We start from the raw sequence: 20,102 nt of genomic DNA, 5'->3' as shown, positions 1-20,102 counted from the left end.
CCTACTTCACAGCAACATGTCTCCCCTTTATTCCTCATTCGGTTGAAACACCAAAGATCTTTCACTGTCGTCAACTCCATACTGGTGGATCAGGATTCTTGGATTATCGATTTCCTCTCTTTTACCCACATTTTTCACCCAATCACTGCACTTTTTGAGTCTCTTTGATCGCCCTCTGTGGGCTCAGGGTCAGCATTTTTATGTCATGCCGCTTCCGCCCAGGAAAGTGCTTACAGCCGTGTGAAGTTTCAATTGCATTAATGCTCAAATCTGAGTGCATCTCTTGTTTGTATGGCTGTCCTTATGTTACACTGCAGGATTTTAGAACTATTTGTTAACAAGACTTCACATTGTTGTCATATACAGATCATCTGTAATGGTTGGTCAGTTATATCATTGACTAAATGGTGGCAATTTCTGTTAATGTCTCTGATTGTTTCAAATGCAATTCTTAATTTCTTGCCAGATGTGTGCCACACATGTTCAGTTAAGCAACACAAACCCCCTGATAAATGTTTCAAATTCACAAAGGATTAAAATGTCCTCACTGAATCAGACATGGTTGAAATGTGCATTGATTGAAGCAAGCAGTGCAATAACACTGAAGTAATGCAATCTATTTAGGAAGCTAACCAGTGGAAAATTCCTTAGTTTGCAGAACTCCAAACTTGGCAGCTTTCCAGGAAGTCATTTAAGACTAACCACCCTGTGAGATTAGATCCACTCATTTTCTAAATGAAAAATGGATGGGAAGCAGTCACGCTCATTGTCTACTCTGCTTAAATGATAATCATGAAAGCAGTGACTAGTTCCACATGAATGTATGCATTCATTTACGAAGCAAACATCTTAATCTACTAATGAGTGCTGTTTAAGCCCGTGCTTTTTGCATTGAGCTGCTGGGGCCTTAGCTGCAGACAAACCTGAACGCCCCCTCTCCTCCGGTCGCTCTTATGCAAGTGGCTTTCTGGTCTACCTGGCACCCGGCTCTGTCCTGTGACTGGCTAAAACACTTCACTGACTGTGGCTCATTCAGCCAGTGCCAAGGGAAAGCCTGTCTAGAAGTTGGAGGGCAGGCCAGCCACACTTTGCCAGAGCAGCACAGGTGAGGAGAGTGCATGCCTTGGTTATCCAACGCCTCTGAAGAATGTGTCAACAGAGGCTTGTGTTTTTACTCTCGCCCCGTGATGTCAGGCGTTGACTGTGATTTGGCCATTTGAAATATGGCTGCTGGACTTCTTTTGACAATGTTTAAGAGGCTTTACTTTCTCATAAGTTTTTAATTCGCTTTTCTGCTGGTTACAACTAAAATGACATAATACATCACTATTTCTCTTTTTTAGCTTGATACATTGACAGTATGTTGTTAAGATATAAAACAGACATAGACAAGATAGTGTTAATCATTTTTACATGAATTGCCTTCTCTCACAAATGGTTCAAGTTTGGTTTTATTTGTTTCTCTTGTTTTTATGCCTCTGAAAATGGCGTCTAAGGCCACGTTTACACGGAGAGGGAGCGGGTTGTATCCGCTACAGTTCTCTTCTGGACGGTTCGTTCACACGAGGCCGTAACGGAACAACGGAAACGGAGCCCTCAAACGATAACGGCTCCCAAGGTGGGTAGATCTGCGGACGAAACGCTCTGGGGGGCCAAACGGCTCCGTGTGTACGTCCTATACGATCATTTCCTGAAAACGATGATGCCATAGCCCCACCTCTCCCCACCTCTGCTGCTCAACCCCACGTCACCCGCGTCATTGCTGATGTGTTTCGCCAATAACAATAACAATGGCAGATCACAGGGTTGCTTTCGTGCTCCAGACGCTACGGACCATGCTATAGATGTTAGTGCAAACATCTACAGCTCCTCTACCACAACCATCAGCAACAAGTGGAAATGGAGAACTACATAAACTACATGTCGCTAAATCTAACGCGGAGAATAAACAGAAGGGCAACCAGGCAACTATAGGCGTGTTCACACCAAAAAGAGTACTTTTACCCCCATGTTTAGTGCCTGCTAGAGAGGTGATACTATCCTGGTACCAAAAAAGTACCGATTTCTATTGAAGTGGTTTGCGGCCTGCCAGTAAACCCAAAGCAGAAGAAGACGAAGTTACATCAGTGGCTCATTTGCGTAATCTTCCCTCAGGGAACTTATTCCGGAGTGAACACGATTGGTACTTAGTGCCCTGGGGTACTAAGTGCCGGCACTAAGTACGGCAAAGTACTTGGTGTCAAAGCGGCTCATGGCAACCATGCTCGGGAGGTCTTATTCGCTGCTTTTGGTGTATTTTGTGGCGGAAGTACATTGCCACTACAGCGCTTCCAGCGGGTGGACCGGTCTCGTGTGGACGAACACGTTTCCTGAGCCGATTCCGTGTGGACGGAATACTTTTTTGATATCGACTAAGGTTTGTTTTCGTCTCTGTGTAAACGTGGCCTAAAACAGATCCCACTCGTTACCGGCCTCCTGCTCTGGCGATGAGATGGGCTCTCTGTTGACCTTCATGATTGGGCCTTTAAGCAACACTTAAGCAGATGCTTTTCCTTTATCATGGAATACAGGCTGTATAGCCGAGCCCACACTGGGTGTTTTTCTTACATTACAGGCCCCCTGCCTCTCCTCTCTCTGCGGAGTTCAGGTGATTAGGGAGCCAATCTATTGGCACGATCTCGCTGCATTAGTTTGAAAAATATGTTTGTCGTCAGAGCTAAGTAATAACTAATCCTGCATTACATTAATACCAAGTCTGGGTTCGGAGCTACAGTGAAAACAAATGCTTTGGAAGGGCTAATTTAAATGACTCGAATGATTAGCCTTCCATAATAAGCAGCTTAGCAATCACTCTTGCATTTTTCTCGGTAGGTTTTTTCTAAGTAAATCAGCAGTTCTACATTTCTGTTCATCTGGTCGAGATATTTTTCTGTTCTCTCCACCTCTGGTTAAAAACAAATGGCTTTTATTTATGGAAAGTGTTCCAAAGAGTCTTCTAGATTTAGTTAATCCACAAACCCATTTAAACTTTACTTAGGACATCTGTTCTGAGAAATGTCCTCTGCCAGACAGCATGACTGTGTTAGTCTGCTCTGTAAACCACACATGCAGAATAGGCCAAATGGTCAAAATCAGTTTTTGTCAAAGGTGAAAATCCTTTCCTTGTGGCGATGAATTATTCATCAATACGGAGCAGAAGTGCTGGTGGCATTAAAAGAGACAAACGGCTGGCGAGCTGATGAGTCATTAGAGGTTTGACGGGCAGTCAGTATATCAGTGATCAACGGCAGGGATGAGCTGGGAAATCCAATCTGCTAATGGGCTTGATGTAGTGTGAAATGTTAAAGGGGAGGCCGTCTCATGCTGGGTGCCCTTTGCAGCTCTCATTTTGTCCATACGATTGGAGCTGTAGTGTGGTGACAGGAACTCGGTCTTGATCTCATCTGCGGCTGTGATGAGTCTTTTATTGGAGAATAATTACTGGAATCGTCAGGATGTAGCTTGAGACTCCCAAATAATCTCTCCTCTGATCCTATACCTTTCCGTCGTAAACTTTTGAAATGATCAGAGTGCAGATAAGTGGACTTTTTTTTTCCTCCCCTGCCTTTGGGCGCAAATTGCAGTGTAAGTAAATGTCTAGGTAAGCATTTGCTAAAGAAAAAAACAGCTGGTTTTACATTACATTACGATACAATTCATCTCACTGTAGTTAGGATTATGCATTTGCCTTTTTTCTTCGTACTTTATCTCAGTATTTATGTTACACAAACGTTGCTACTCTTTTTGGTACATTTGGAGAAACTTTAGATTCATAGATTAGGATTTGCCACAAAGTGCTAATAGGGAATGAAACCTGAAAGGTGACTAAAAGTACTTACACTGTCATAAAATGGTAATCACCTTATTGCAATACACTATTGGCCTCCATTTAAATTCAAATGCAGCGTTTGTTTCCAAACACAGGCCGTGAAAGGCGGTGCCAGGGTATTGTGATTCATTCCAGGCTTACATATTGGCCGGGCTTTCTCATCCCTCATCAGTAGGTCTTGTATAGGCAAAGGCTGTCTAAACATCTCTATGAGCACAGTGAGGAGTAAACCATGGCCTCCTAAATATAGACTGCTGTTGGTGTCTGTATGGGCTTAGTATTGATGTTTGTGCAGGTTTCAGTGGCAGATGTCGTGGTCTGGTATTCGCGGAAGGAGATTTATGGGAATAGTCGTGCAGTGTTTGACACCGCAGAGGTCGAGGCTAGGGCATTACACGAATCAATGGGATTAATTTGATTGAGATCTCATGTGTAATCTGTGCTGATTGATGGGGGCAGTCTGAGATGAGAAGGATTAGGATGGTTTAGATTAACTAAAACAATTGAATGGATTTGGACCTTATCACATATCAAATATGTTCGCCAAAGGTCATATATGTCGTTTGTGAAATATAGGCACATCAATCCTTATTTAAACGTAAATGCCCATAAAGTATATATTCTTCATCATCTTCTTCTTTTCTTCAGTTGTTTTCTCTGATTAAATCTAAACTACAACGGCACCAACACACCCTACAACATTACCAAACTACTCTGCATAGATATTCATATTACAGTTGCAGCTGTTGTCATTTAGGTAATGGATAATGTTTGGGTAGATATGCAGCACGGCGCTCTACGGTGATCACTTGCCATCTGCCACATTCACTGGGTTTTAATCTACAATAAAACACAGGAGTCTCTCCTTGTTTCTACATTATACCGTCACAGCTCTGTCTCTAGATGAGTTATCACCTTTCTCCATAGCCTGTCCTCAATCTCAGCCTGGAGTTGTGTACAAAAGATTCCTTCAAACCATGCGTCTGTGGATAATTAAAGCCAGGAGACAAGGGGATTAATTCACAATCCCCGGGAGTCTTTCCATAAACCTGCAACAGCGTCTCCAGGACGACTGCTGCCCGGGGGAAATGAGTCCTAATGCCGCCGGGCCGTGCATTTGCTCACTTCAATCTCCACAGTTGTCTGAGAACAATGACACTGCGGATTAACCGGCCTGTCTCTGGCACGGTGCTGGAGGATTGGGCAGAAAGCGCAGCCCTCTGTGAACCTCATGGGGGGGGGGGGGAAAGAGAGCCTTCCCCTCGTTATTCGGTCATGCTGCTAATATGGTGCGAGGTGACACTGGAGGTGGAAATCAACATCCCTTAATTGTTGTCTGTCCGTTAGAGGGAGAAAGTGTTTCATAGAAATGTTTTTGAATACTTTTTCTCAGTGTTATGACAGCAAACGTAGAATTAGGGACTGCCTGTACTTTGCAGCGTTCAGCCAGTTCTGGGAATCAAATGAAAAGAAAAAAGTGTCCTTCCGTAGTCAGCATATCCATCCTTTACTGCGCAACATCTGGTAGCTTTCTCTTATCAGTGGTGTTTTTGACAATAGTTGCTCGTATTAGTGCTGATTGAGTGAGTTTTGCCCCTCAGGGATTTGAGTTGTTGTTTTTTGCGAGCACAAATGATAGGATCCCTTTGACCTCTGGAATTTAAAGCCGGGCTCTGTGCGTGACCGGACATGCCGCTCGTGATCTACACCTTTTCTTATTGCTGTCATTAGCCTCATAATCCCAAACACAGTCATTGAGCTGAGCGTCGTCCACACCCTGCAGCGTGGAAGCCTGGCTTGTATCAGCTCCAGATTGTTTTAATAATACTCTTCTGGTGCCAAGTTTTGTGTGTCTTTGTTTCTATTGTGCAAATCATCCCTTTCTCTCTTGACTCTTGTCAAACTTTTATAGGAGTGCGGGAGATGAAGGATTTTTCCTCAGGATGTTTTTGTTGCATACTAAAATAAAATATAAAGCCACGAGCAGCTTGGAAGCTAAATAAAATAAAGTTTATCTACACATGATTGCTTTGCTTTCACTAGGAGGGATTTTTTTTTACAAACCTTTCACAAATAGCCTCAGTAACTCACTCCCATTAACTCGGTTTTATAGTGGTTCTCCTGGCCTTTTACCCCTCTGGGTTGCTCTTCACTCCACCGCAAAACACACATGCAGAAGGCTGTCATTTTCTCTCTGCTCCACATCTGCCTTCCCTATTCAGAGCTGCGGTGTGCACAGAGAGGATGTCTTCTTCCTCTCTCTCCTTCCCCTCTCGTTGTCCTCTCCTGTTCATACATGGATTACAGTGCCACCTCTTTGCCCTTCTCTCCCCCTTCTGCTTCTTCCAACCCCCCCCCCCCAACTGCATACAAGCCTGGCCATAAATTCTAGAAACGTGCTGGTGTTAAAAGCCTGTAAAAGTGAGCGTCCTGTTTCTGCGGAGAGGACTCCTAGCTTATAGAAATGGGGCATTTAGAATCCAATAAAGCACATACCTCATAAAGTGGGACTGTTTGGTTATGTTTCCTTCTCCTTGGCCTCATTAAAGAGCTATTACTTGTTCAAGGTGCCCCATATTACTCCATCGAGGCAACGTCTTACAGTGTCATATCTTCTGTTAACTCTCATTAACTATCCAAGGACGCCAGGCGCACAGTGGTGACTGTATTTGTGTGGTAACATCTGAACTTACTACGTTAATCATGTTGTCAGGTTTCTGAGTTCATGCTCTCTCTTCATTGCATGAACCTTCCTGACCCATGCGCGAAATGCAGTTTGCTTATATTTCTCATATCCTATAATTTGGAGTCCAGACAAGGCGGCTTTCCTGTTATCCAAACACATACACTGCTGTTTCACAGCTCTAGTTCTATTCCCTCTGCAAGGAAAGGGTAACTAAGAGAGTCAGGAAAGAGTCATGTATATGTTACACGCTCGAGGCCCCGGCCTTACACAAGTGACCGGGCCTCCGTGCAGCCGACTCTGTCTGAGACGCAGGAAAAGCTCCAGGCTACTTGGCGTCCCAGACAGACGCTCCATATTGTGCATCTGCCTTTAAATCCTCTGACATGTGCCATCTCTGTTTTTTTCTGTTTCAGTTGCCTTTCTGGGAGACATTGCTCTTGATGAGGAGGACATGCGAATGTTTAAAGTGGACAGAATAATAGATCTGGCTCAGAGGACTGTCCAGATGGTTAATCACACAGATACAGGTAACAACAACAACAACAGCAAAAACAAATTCAAAGATGACAACATATGTTGATATAAGGAAATTCTAACAAAACAAGTGAAACAAACATGGGCCCCTCTAGAAACATATTTTGCTTCTAAAGGGGCCCTACTATGTTCATTATCAGGTTCATATCTATATTTAGTGTTTCTACATGTTTGACATGTTCACATGCTTTAATTTTCAAAAGCTCTTTATTTGTGTATTACAATTAAATCACGATCAAATATGTTCATTTTGTTGTGGTTGCCAGCGATTCTCTCACTAGTTTAGCATACTCAGCCTGGTTGTTGGCCCGGAAAGAACCTAGCCGGAACTACGCCAAGTGGAAACACAACCAAAAACGGGCACGGCACGGAACACTTAAACCGTGCTCCGTGCTGTAGTGGAAATGCGCCATTAGAGATGTCCCGCCCCTTAGCCTATCGCGTACAATGTGTTGGAGCGCTAGCCAAAAGCCAAATCGCGAGTGTTACACAATGATGTCATTATGTTACAGAAATAAATAAAGTTACAGAAATAAAGGTGTCCAAATGAGGCGTTTCAGTCGGGGGGGTAGTAGTGTGTGGGAGATAAACTCCGCCTGGAGGGAACTTTGGGATTTTGGCTTTCGCAGACCATTTATATGCACAAAAACCTACATGTCACACTTCTGGAAAGAGAAAACCCAAAAAGCATAATGGGGTCCCTGAAGGGAAAACACTCTCTTCCACTGCAGCAGTCCAACCACTCACATCCTCTCAAACTGAGAGCTGGCACCTGTCAGGCAGCAGTTGTGTGTTTATCATAAGCCCTCTTTAAATGTTTAGGCCTTCAATTGGCCTGTTATCACAACGCACCGACGGTAATTGCAAGGCTTTGTCAGGTTATATGTTGTTCTTAAAAATAAAAAGCGGTATTTAAGCTACAGCTGTGAGTCGGGAGCCACCAAATAGTATTCACAATCCTATAAACTGTAGGTGAGCGTAATCCAACAAGTGTGTGCATGCTGCTGTTTGCTGCTGACGCTGTCAATTTGCTGTGTTTCAGTTAATTGGCATGCTGAGGAAAATAAAAGTTTTTTTAGGACTAGAAATACAATGCGGCTCTCCAGAGAACGATTGATTTATAGAGTAAATAGTTATCCCCGAGGCAGGGAGTTAAGAGGAGACAGTCATCTCTGAGTATCTGTTGAGCAGGTGAGTCACTGCGCTTCTAATTGTTGTCTAGTGAAGAGGATACCGCTGGGAATGAAAAACACTATCAGTGAAGTTGCATAAAACTGTTCTTTTAAAAAGTCATAAATTATATTGGAGCAAATATAACTGCTGACGTCAGCTACTTTAACTCCTCTTAAACCCATTGTTCAAACAATGTCATAGAAAATGGAATCTTGTGGAGTACATTAGGGCTGAACAATATACCGTGTCATGGCGATAACCGCGATATGCGCATGCGCGATATTCACACCGCAGGGACATGCGGTTTTATTCATTAAAAAAAAATGCTAACGCACTTTAGCACATAATTCAAAATAAAGATACCCTGATTACTTATCGAAACTGCACATACAATATATCCGATTAAAGCTGAGACTCCACAGATTATTTAACTATAGTATTATCACTAAGCGATCTGATCTCGCGACAGGGGAAGCAAACACAGACAACACAACACGTACCTTTACGGAGCTTTTACGGGAGATCGTCTCACCGTAGCTGTCAATCTGATCAAAAGACGTGTTCAATGGCATTAAAAGGAGAAAAAACGCGGCCGAATCGGTTGATCCATAGGTTAATGATGCATCTGTGGCTTTGAAGCAATTGTTTATAATCCATAATTCCCTTTTTATATAAAAATCGGAGCACAAAAGTTAGCTGCTAATGGTAGCCACCAGAGTGTATGCAGCTTCCGGTTTTGGCTACGCGTCACTCTCACTCTTTATTTGTTCATCCTCCATTGGCTCTAGCGGTTATAAAGAGATTTCATTCTTCAACATCGACCAAGGGGGGCCAGAGATATGGAAAATCCACCCAAATGACCCCAGAAGTGTTTTTATTTTTGCTAAATCTCTCTACAAAGGTCGAATGTCACTTGTTTTGCATCAATCTTGATACAGGGTACTTATTATATGTTGTACTTTGGATTCCTAAAGCTTTCAGTCTACTAACCCATCATCCAAGGTTAGTTTTCAGTCTAAGTAAAAAATAATTTTTGGACGGACACTATAATTTACAGTTTTTTTTTCAATCTGAATTTTCTTTAAAATAAAAAACATCTATATTGATTCTGACTTTTCTACATCCAACTCACAGGTTTATCATTACTTTGAGAGAAAATATTATTAATTTAACCCTTTTAGAAGGGAAGATATGGTCATTTTCGAGCCTGAGACCTGAAAAACAGGCTCAGTGCTTAAGTAGGTGAATTAACTCAAACACGTCATGTTACAATTATTTTGTGGCTTGCTACAAAAGGAAAACTTGCGCGGCTCTCATGTCAGGGGTACTTGAGTGAGTGACATGTAGGCTCTGCATGCTCAGCAAACCACCAATCACAATCATTCTTGATCAGATCACAGCAGGCCCCGCCCCGCTAGTTTGCAGACCATCAAAACACCGGTAAAAAATGAGCGAGGCACAGGAGGACATTACCTTCATCAGGTTAAATATAGTTAAAAAACCCGCAATATATATCGCAGCGGAAAAAAAATCGCAATGTCAGTTTTTTTCAATATCGTGCAGCCCTAGAGTACACACTATGTTACCATTGAATTACTTGAGTGTGCAGCGTTGTGGTGAAAGATCTAGTTAAAGAATGTGGTTTTAATTGACTTGATATGAGGCATTAGCGTGACAATAAATTAGGTTACATAAGTGTGAGTACTGTTTTGCTATAGTATAACGTGGGCCCCTGACGAGATGGGAAAAAAACATAGGGTGAGTGTTTGATAGAGAAAAGGTCATTTAAAAGTATCCCTTCAAATATAGGACTGTTATCTTCCATAACAAATCAGTACAAACATTTTAAAGCAAGACAATCTTTTTTTAGCATTTTCTACCCAGTCTTTCACGATTAGTTCTCAGTGTATGCAAATTACTCAAAAGTGTTCATTATTAAACAGGCTATCGTATTTCAGGAAACCAAATAAATGAAAAATGAATGTAGACCCTGAACACAGCAGCTACAGGTGTGGTCGCATCTCTTCGCTTAATCCCAAATCTAATCCTTATCTTCAGCCAAAAAAACACATCAGAAATGAAAAAACATTGGACTAAAAACCTTTGCTGTCCAAGTTTAATTGAAGGTGGGAGATGTAATCGTATTATTGTAGTTAACTCATCATCCACAAGTTTTCTCTCCCAGCACTTATCAGTTACTCGAGCAGATTTGGCTGTTATCAGACTTTCCTTCAACACATGCACAAGTGTACGTGCTAATTGATCTCGCCAGGCTGCTAAGATGTACTCTTGCAGACTGAAATTCAACAGAACACATTGTACCATCAAATTTAAACAAGAAAAAAAGGGTGCAAACTGTGGCTCGCATGTAAATCAAATTTGGATAGAAAAGCTTGTAGTCGCACAGCTTGCACAAGTTTTTGTTTTGGAAAAACAATCCCATGTGCAGGATGTACTCAAACCAGATGTACTTGTCTTTGTTCCTACAGCGAAAGAACAACCTTATTTTGAGACCGACATGTTTTGGCTTTGGCCAGGGTCATCCAAGTTGTTCTTAATACTAAAAGTGTTGCTAGAGATTCACCCTCTTCAAGCTATTTTCCTTTTACATGCACCATGGAAGTAAGGATGTCGTGTCCTAAACCCCTACTCTATCGTTTCTGCATAAAACTCATCATTAGATAGAGGTCAACATGTTAATTAACTGTCTTAAAAAACTTCAAATGAAACATGTATTAACTTCCGAACCAAGGACATGCATCAATCTGCCTAGGGGGTTCTGCGGATTTTCATTAAATCACATATTTAACCCTAAAGTGACAGACTCAATGCTGTGGAAATGCTTTATGTGGAAATAAAACCTGCAGTGTCCCAGCCCTCTAAAGCACATCGATGAAAAATAACATCATCAACAGCACATCACTTTTTATACAATAGTTATATTTATGGATTAAATGTAGGACTTGTAGAGCAGGAATTTTAAGTGTGTGTTTCCTGCACTGCGTGATTTCTAGTTCTCGGCCTTGGTCATCCCTCTTCCGAAGTTATTATCGGCCTTATAAGGAAAGGACTTATTTTTGTGAAGTGGATATATTTTGGTACAGTGATGTAATGAAGCATGCATAATCAAAGACAACATGTACTTCCTACTAAGGGCTCAAATACTCAAAACTAAGAAAATATTATTCCTGGATGTGGTTAAAATGAAAGGAAAACAACATTTTCATGGTGGCCAACTGTATTTCAACATTGCTTTTTTTACTCTAGCCTCAGCAGGGTTTAACGTGTATGTGTGTTTGGTTGACATTTTAGCCTTATTTAAATAATAAGCACATCTCCTTGTAACATCTGGGTCTTTGGTCATTAGTTATTTTATTCTCGGACCAAATGCAAACCCAAATTAATTCCCAGGAACTTTTGCAATAATGCTTTTTGGGTGTTTCCCTTTCCTGTCTAAAGGTTTGTGTGAATGGTCTGCAATGCCTAAAACACCTCGATCAGACTCCTTTGTCTTCTTCTGTAACATAATGACATCACTATGTAACACTCTCGCTTATTGGCTAGCTCTCCAACACATTGTACGTGATAGGCTAAGGGGCGGTACATCTCCAAGCGGTTGACCAATCAGAACAGAGCCGGCCAGCTAACCAATCAGAGCACACTGGGCTCTGGTTCCAGACAGAGGGTGAAAAGAGGTGCTGCAGCACAGGCAGTGTGAGAAAAATAAAGAGCTTTTTGAACATTAAAGCATGGAGACATGTCCCAGTAGAGACACACAATACACCTATGAACCTGAAAATGAACATAGTAGGGCTCATTTAAGTAAAACAAATAAAATCAACAAACCATACGTACTTGCTATTATTTTTTAATATTCTTTGATGCACATTGCAGCTGTTCAAATATCATGTGAGAGTTGGTTTATATCTCGCTAACACCAGATGATTGCAGTTATTTGCTTTAATATAAGTTTTGCAGAATAGTACCATACAGAAGAAGGGTTTTGCTACATGTGGATCATTTATGAATGTTTCTTATTATTATCACCAGGTTTTTGGTAGGAGCTTAGTCTCCATGGTTACTCTGCATTTACGAGCTTTGGAGTGACATTAAAGGGATGCAATTAATTTGGAAGAAGAAAGAATTCAGTTTCAATAAAATCCATTTGTGCAAAATTGGAAAAACAATGTTATTTGAACAAAGGGATTACATTTAAAATGAGAAATATTAATTAGACTTTCTATGTGGAGTCAAAGCTTTGAATATTGTCCTGTAGTTCAAGATAAAAAAGTCTAATTGGTCGAACAATCCAAAGCATATTTTCTCTTCATAAAAAGTGCATTTGCTCGGACCAAGAGAAGTGATTCATGTTGCGTTGTTTTGTATTTGTGTCTTCTCAGGATCAACCGGTCAGAGTATCCAAAATAGGCAAGGTTCACGCCGCAGGAAAAGGGCGGCGACATCCAGACCTGAACGAGTGTGGCCTGAAGGCGTCATTCCCTATGTCATCAGTGGAAACTTCAGTGGTGAGTAACACAGGCCATCCTGTCCTCTTTCACATAGCATCTCGTACATGATGTAAGGTAGTGTTGCTGCAGAATATAATAAGCGCATATATATTCTCTATTCAAGTCATCTTTTTTAACTGAGACTTATTCCCAATAACATCAAATGAATAAAGAAATTAACTGTTTTAACTTTTTATATAGCGACCTTTAAGACAATGCATATGATGGGAGCAGTGCTGGATAGATATTGGACAATATGAACTTTTAAAGTAACAATTCCCTTCGCTGATCTTAGCGTATCCCGTAATCATCAAAATATTCTTAAAACTGTTAAAATGACAGTCAAACATAATTTAATCTTCATTTGTATTGCATCCTTTATAAGTGAATAAATTACATTAAAGTATCTTCTATAAATCAGGGGGTCCGCGGGGTCCTAAAAAGTATTAAAAGTTGATAAATCAATTTAGCGAAAATGAAGGCTATTAAAAAGTATTAAAGGGCATTTTCCAAGGAATTACATTTTGTAGCTTGTTTCCAATAAGTATATAAATTGTCCAAAGAGGTTGTGTTCTACAGTCTGCCTGAATGTAATCATTGCGTAGGTGTGTAGTGTGATTCTGTGTAGTTTATTTATGGCATCCCGTTGGATTTGACGTCATCTGAACAGGACATCGCACGCTCACTGCTTGATAGCGCGCGAAGGTCCGTTTAAGCCGGTTGCTAAACAACATCGTTACGGGGAAATGCAAGTCTGCATCCAAATGGTTGGAAGATAAGGAGGAAGAACAATCAATACTGTATATAGTAAATCTCAGGTAAAGTGTGTCGCCAAGGTAACCGGTTAAAACTCCAAGTGGCGATGAGGTCTTAAAATGTATGGAAAGGGTCTTAAAAAAGGTCTTACATCTGACTTCAGGATTCCTGCATATCCCCTCTATAAGCTAATCATGATATATTAAGTCCCCCTTCATAAATAAAGGATACATACATGTAAAACAAAAACATTGTTAGAAAGCAGCATTGTCTGTTCTTTCTTACTTTACTTTTTTAAAATTCACCACAATCAACTTTCTTCGAGTGTTTCTTACCACAAGCTATGATATAACCCCATCTCCTTTCATCCCTATTGCTCGGTGATGTTTTAAAGCAAAGCACATGGTGCAATTTCTAAATGATAAAACCAAGATTAGGACAAAACTGACAAGGGGTCTACCTTGTGATGTCGCATGTCTTCATTTCCAGGAGCAGACTGTCTAATCTCAGGTCCTAAAGCGGTTTCCGGATGCTTCTATTCATCCTTCCTTTTTCTATAAAATGTGTGAGTGAGCTTTGGTCAGCTCCACTGATCTGTCCCCTCTCTGTCTTTGTTTTTAGGCAGCCAGCGGGCCATTTTCCGCCAAGCCATGCGTCACTGGGAGAAGCACACCTGTGTGACCTTTGTCGAGAGGACGCAGGAGGAGAGCTATATTGTCTTCACCTACCGACCATGTGGGTGAGTCAGTGGGGTTTGAAGCTCCCGCATGAAGGAACCGAACAATGGTCAGCCTCTGTTGGGCCTTCGTTATCTACGGCTAATTATTTAGCGCCCTGATTAATTTTCCTTGCTTCCTGCTCTGCAGCCTTTCGCCATTGTTCACCCTCTCCGACCGCAGTCTCTGTGTGAGTTGTTATTTCAACCCCCTGCCAGTCCTGGGAGAAGCGGTCATTCAGTGGCAAGGAATGTTTCCTGTGCGCTGCATCAGTCACTGCACACTTGTGTCAAACAAGGTGTTCAGAAGTGCATCCAAGGGAGAGACTTCCTGCATCACACTGTGTACTGCACTCCACTGAAGTTAGACTCAGTGTCCACTCAGCGTTTCTCCTCTCTAACTGATACTCAGGGGAAAGTGCTGTTTGTGGCTCTTGTTGTTGCTAAGCGACGATTGACAACCTGTTTGCGGCGTTCAGTGCTCTTTTATTTAGCGATTACATATCTTCAAATTAAAGCACTTGCTTCTGCTGGTAAGACAAACCAATGCAACCTATTCATTTTGAAGGAAAAAGAGAAGTATTAAGTTCACAGAAGCCTCAAATGTCCCCCCCCCCCCCCCCATGTTTTAACCTCACACAGAAATGAACCACAAGCTGGAGTCATTATGTCATTACACGCAATGTACGTCTCCCACTGATATGTATCATTCAACAGAGTGAAAGAGAAAGCGGACGCAGCTCATGAAAGCAAGCTTTTCCCAGCCAGCAGTTGATAGCCATTTTTAGCCCGGTGACTGGCCTCAGGGGCAACAGGGATGACATTATCCACGCAGGCGGCAGCGGTTAGCAGTGGGAACGCTTGACTCCGCTGCATATTCAGAAGGCCCCCGTCTGTCCTGTGCAAAGTTCAAGGCGTATCTCAGGAGAGGCTCTCAGTAATTAGAGAGTGGCTGTCTGGCCCACAGGACATGATGTGTGTGCCCGTCCTCCCAGACTCCCACACTGAAGCTTTCATGTCCCGCTGCGACGGAGCGCTGCAGCCCGCCAGCTCCCACTGCCGCTCAGCGTTAGGACTGGCAGGCGGATGAATGAATGTCACTGCTGTGTGTGTGGATGAAGGGCCTCCTCGTGCAGCTCTCTTGTAAAACAGAGCAGAGGTTGTTGATATAATGTTGTTCTCATTAAGAGCTCCAATAAAAATTTACAAATTGTTGAAATATAGGAGCTAGTAAACGTTATAGAGCCATAAATCTTTCCTCACCTTCTCACCCCGCCGCATGTTTTTTAAATGTACTAAAACATAACGTCTAGTCACTATATCTGGCATTGTTAACACTGCCTGTGTGTGTGTGTGTGTGTGTGTGTGTGTGTGTGTGTGTGTGTGTGTGTGTGTGTGTGTGTGTGTGTGTGTGTGTGTGTGTGTGTGTGTGTGTGTGTGTGTGTGTGTGTGTGTGTGTGTGTGTGTGTGTGTGTGTGTGTGTGTGTGTGTGTGTGTGTGTGTGTGTGTGTGTGTGTGTGTGTGTGTGTGTGTGTGTGTGTGTGTGTGTGTGTGTGTGTGTGTGTGTGTGTGTGTGTGTGTGTGCTGACTCATAGGTGCTGCTCCTATGTGGGTCGACGCGGAGGGGGTCCTCAGGCCATATCCATCGGGAAAAACTGTGACAAGTTCGGAATTGTGGTGCACGAGTTGGGTCACGTGATCGGATTCTGGCACGAACACACGCGGCCCGACAGGGATGAACACGTCAGCATTATCAGGGACAACATCCAACCAGGTAAGAGGCTCAACCGTCCTGCAGCGATAATGTTGGAAAGATGCAGTCAGAGGCGATAAATAATAAAGATAACACATTTGCACACAAACCTGGCCTAAAGTAGAAACTAATCCTACTGGCAAGTGTTTATAGATTTGCTCAACAGCATATACACAGCTCATTATGATAGTCAGTATCCAGACCAGTTTTTGTAACACCATTGTCTGTTAAAAGGATCACATTTTCAATATTTTTTATATAAATCGGGCGTGTTTGACTCTTTTCTCTGAAAGCACCTTTGACACACATACATAAGGTTCCACAGCATGACTCGGCCTCACATTTCAACTTTTCCCTCTCACAGGGCAAGAGTATAACTTTCTGAAGATGGAGCCGGGGGAGGTGGACTCTTTGGGAGAAGACTATGACTTTGACAGCATCATGCACTATGCCAGGAATACATTCTCCAGGTAGGAGTCAGGCCAAGTTCCCCTTCTTACGGCCCAGACATGAAAACTAGTCGAGTCCGGCCAAGCTGTTTCCCGCACTGCTGTAACCTTTTAACCTATTATCTCTGTTTTCCATTTCGGCCATTAGGGTGTTTTTTATGACTATATAGATCTGTAATGCACCGGGTCTGTGGCTGCTGCTGAGTAATGTGGCAGGATTCCCAAAGAGAAAAAGAAACGCTTAAATATCTCCAATAATAAATCACAAAAAGCGATGAAGCCTGAGGACAAAAAAAGTTTAGAGAAGGCTCTCTGTTCTTTGAACGTCTGTTTTGGATCTGAATTGTCTTACTGTGTTAAATTCAAAGAGATACAAAATCTTTTTTTTTTTTTAAAGAAAGTGGGTCTTCAGTGGAGATTTAAAAACAAAAAACTCTATTTATGCTAAGTTCTTTTCTCTTAGCTTTTTTTGGCTGGTCTTTTTTCAACAAGTGTTGCTCACATTCTATGGGGCCTCGGGGAGACTGTAGGAGCGCTTATGTGATTTATTCAATGTTTGGATTAAATTTCGTATTGCTGTAATGGAAATACTGAGGGTCACAATATAACACATGTGCATGAAGTAAGAGTTAGCAAGAAATCTGACGTGTTTGGGTCCATTTGGCTTCTTTCAAATCCAGAGTGAATTCAATTAAACCCGTAAGATTCAATAGCTGAGCTCTTACTTCATAGGCTTTGACCTTTTTTTGGCGCCCTGAACAACTTTATCTACACTTTTAAGGTCACAACTTCTCCCGCGTTATCAGCTCTGATCTGTTTTTTTAGGTTTTTGAGAAATGTGTGTTTATTATCATTTCAAAATGACTCCTTATTGTTTTAGTAAAGTCTTCATACCATAGTGAAAGTGTTCTTCGGTTATGCGCCAGCTCTTTCCCACAGCCTGTTCAAATTAAGGCTCCTCTTTTCGAGCAGCAGCCCCAATAAAGCAGCACGGTCCTGGGGCTGAGCGAGCCCAGCAACAGTAGCTCTGCTTCATCATGACAACATGTCTTTGTGCCACTCTCAAGGCTATGTGAAGCTTCTTGTAAAAGTTGTGCCTTCACACCATGAAGCACCTCATTATGCTACTGAAGGCTCTTTGAAGAGGCCATGGTGATTAGTAGCATTATGTCCACATAGGCAGGGACTCAGAGATTCATTTCCTACGCCTGCTGCAAAGCCTTTCAGCACCTTCATAGCACTCAGGTGTTATAATACATGCCATGCTACTGAATGTGGTTTGCACTCCAAGCACAATTTAGGTCTACCACTAATAATCAGCTACACATGGTAAGGAATGCAGTGGTGGGCATTTTATTGTCTGCATTAATGTTCCCTTTGTGTTTTCCCATATGAAGGAAAGGCTCTGCTAACGTTTAATGCTCCCCGGGCTCAGCAAATAAAACCACATGACTCTAAATGTCTGTATCTTAGACTTTGGACAGTTGGTAAATACCTTGATTAAATGGCTAAACTATTAAAAACCAGATTAAAGCGCATTGAGTATTGAATTAGTGGGAACATGTTGCCCTAGAGGAAGTCCTGTTTGTAAAAGGGGAACTGTAAATATCTAACCCTTACTTAACACTTAATTTTCTTTCCTTACTCCCTGTCAGATGCTACAGGAAGCTTTTCCAGATGTTGTGCTGTCATTCAGCACGGCACAGGGCTGTTTCGGCGAGGAAAGATGTTACTAGACAAAGCCTCATGACGAATACTGGTCAGTCTGGGCTCTTACTCTAGTCATCTTAGGCTGTGGTTCATTTAAAGTCTAATTTACCAGCTGGGTGACTGCACAGCCAAAATAGACCTCTTGGGGAAGTTGATTCATATTCTGAGTCATCATTGTAAATACACATACACCGCCACGCTCACTGCAAAGTGCCTTCCTGACAACCTGTTCCTGTACATTGAATTATTTCTTAAGCTGTGACAGCCGAGCTTCACATAGAGCCATGTAAACATTATGGTTACCTCCTGCTGCCATGTACAGGATATGACAGTTTTGTGTAAGAAAACTGCATTTTTTCCACCCTTCCTCTATCGCTTAGATAAACACATGTGGGAACCTTTTGGACAGCTGCAGGTCACTTCAACTTTGCAAAGGTCTGCCTATAGCAGGAGTGGTTTTGACAGCTTTTAGTAAGTAAGAGTGGGTGCCATGTGATCCAGACTAAGCAAAAACTGAGGTTACCCAGGCTAAGATTATTACTACCATAGTGAGCTTTGAGATCAAGGTGTTGGCTGTCACTTTGGACTTACATGTGTCCTCTATATATATATATATATACGTTTTCCCCACAACCAGCTCTCCCATGCCCTGTGTTACTCTCTGAGTGTATGGGCCTCTTCTCAAGTAAACGGCCATGCTCTTGCAGCAAACAGATTCTGGGAAGCAGAGAGGGAATCTTTGTGTAAACGTAAGCTCAGCTGGGTGTAGGCCAATGTACAGAAACGCCTGTCGGGCCCCGTGCATCCAAACTGAAGGTAGAGAGTGCACTTAAAGCTGAAATATAGCACCGCCTTTCTTGTTTGGTTTGTCTTTGTACGGGAAAAACAGGAAAATGAGGGACCGTAAAGTTATAGCATAACTTCTGGTATGATACGATGACATAACATATTTCCCCAAACCTTTTTTTAGTTCATACCAAAAACTACTTTTTCTCCAGTGTTGGCTTTGAGGTCAGTTTGTGACCTCCACTGCAGCTGATAACTAGTTTTTTTTTTTTTTTAAATAAGAGAAAAATTGTTTTTAGAGGACGGTTTTATCTTCCTTCAGCTCAGCACTTTGAAACAGGATATTTATGTAGTTGCTGTCACTCTCATGGTCACGAATGGACTCATGACCCTCTACATTTTGGGTATGCACAACTGCTCTCTGCACAAAGGGGCAGCCCTTTTTATATTGGGTAATCCCCACATCCTCTGTTTTCACTCTTACTCTGGAGTCCTAATTCGTGGAAGTGTGTTGATCAATAACACTGTTTAGATTGCGAGAGAAATGGCTGCCATTGCTGGGGAATGTTCACAGAGCTGTATAAGCAGACAAGGGGCTCCTGTTAGCTTGTCACAAGTCATTCCAAGCACTTTTTCTGAGCGCTGATTGGCTGATCTACCTGGGCCAGTGTCTCCCTTTGTTACCCCGTTATTAGCCAGTGTGTTTGCTCGGTGTTTTACATTAAATCACCGTGGGAAGCCAGGGCCTTTGCCTCGGGTGTTGTTCGGAAGATTTCATGGCGTGTCTTGATGTTTTGCTGTGTCTCCAGGGCACAAGCAGGGCTGATCCCCGTGCTTTTTGTGTGGGGTGTGTTACCCGACCCACAACCCGGCCTGCCCCCTCTTTCGCTTCCGAGATATTTTTTCAGGGTTGACGCATGGAGCGGTGCCAACTCAAATAGAGACCTGCCAGTGTGCCCTTTGTCTGCTCTGACACCGGCTGGAGTGGCGTTTTTTTTCACCGGCAGCCAGCATACGGGCTCCTGGAAGCTCACAGACGGACGTGCAGGCAGAATCTAAACTGTTAGCTCAGGCTGCTCTGTTTGCACATGCCTGGCGTTGATAGGCATGTCACCATGGGAACGGCCGGGGAGCCAGGCCGTTGCTCGCCAATACTTGGAGGGA

General features: G+C 42.4%; 1 protein-coding gene across 1 annotated transcript in view; it reads left to right on the top strand.

Annotated features, from left to right (window-relative positions):
- Nucleotides 1-20,102, top strand: part of bmp1a (bone morphogenetic protein 1a) — a 35,522-nt gene that overhangs the window by 1,926 nt on the left and 13,494 nt on the right. The window contains exons 2-6 of the mRNA XM_079688395.1: nt 6,968-7,081; nt 12,662-12,787; nt 14,147-14,264; nt 15,836-16,014; nt 16,358-16,463. Of these exons, the coding sequence (XP_079544521.1) occupies nt 6,968-7,081; nt 12,662-12,787; nt 14,147-14,264; nt 15,836-16,014; nt 16,358-16,463 (643 nt within the window). The remainder of the gene's footprint in view (nt 1-6,967; nt 7,082-12,661; nt 12,788-14,146; nt 14,265-15,835; nt 16,015-16,357; nt 16,464-20,102) is intronic.

This window comes from Notothenia rossii (genome assembly GCF_949606895.1).
Source record: "Notothenia rossii genome assembly, chromosome: 6".
Taxonomy (NCBI): domain Eukaryota; kingdom Metazoa; phylum Chordata; class Actinopteri; order Perciformes; family Nototheniidae; genus Notothenia; species Notothenia rossii.
This window is presented reverse-complemented; position numbering and strand designations above follow the sequence as displayed.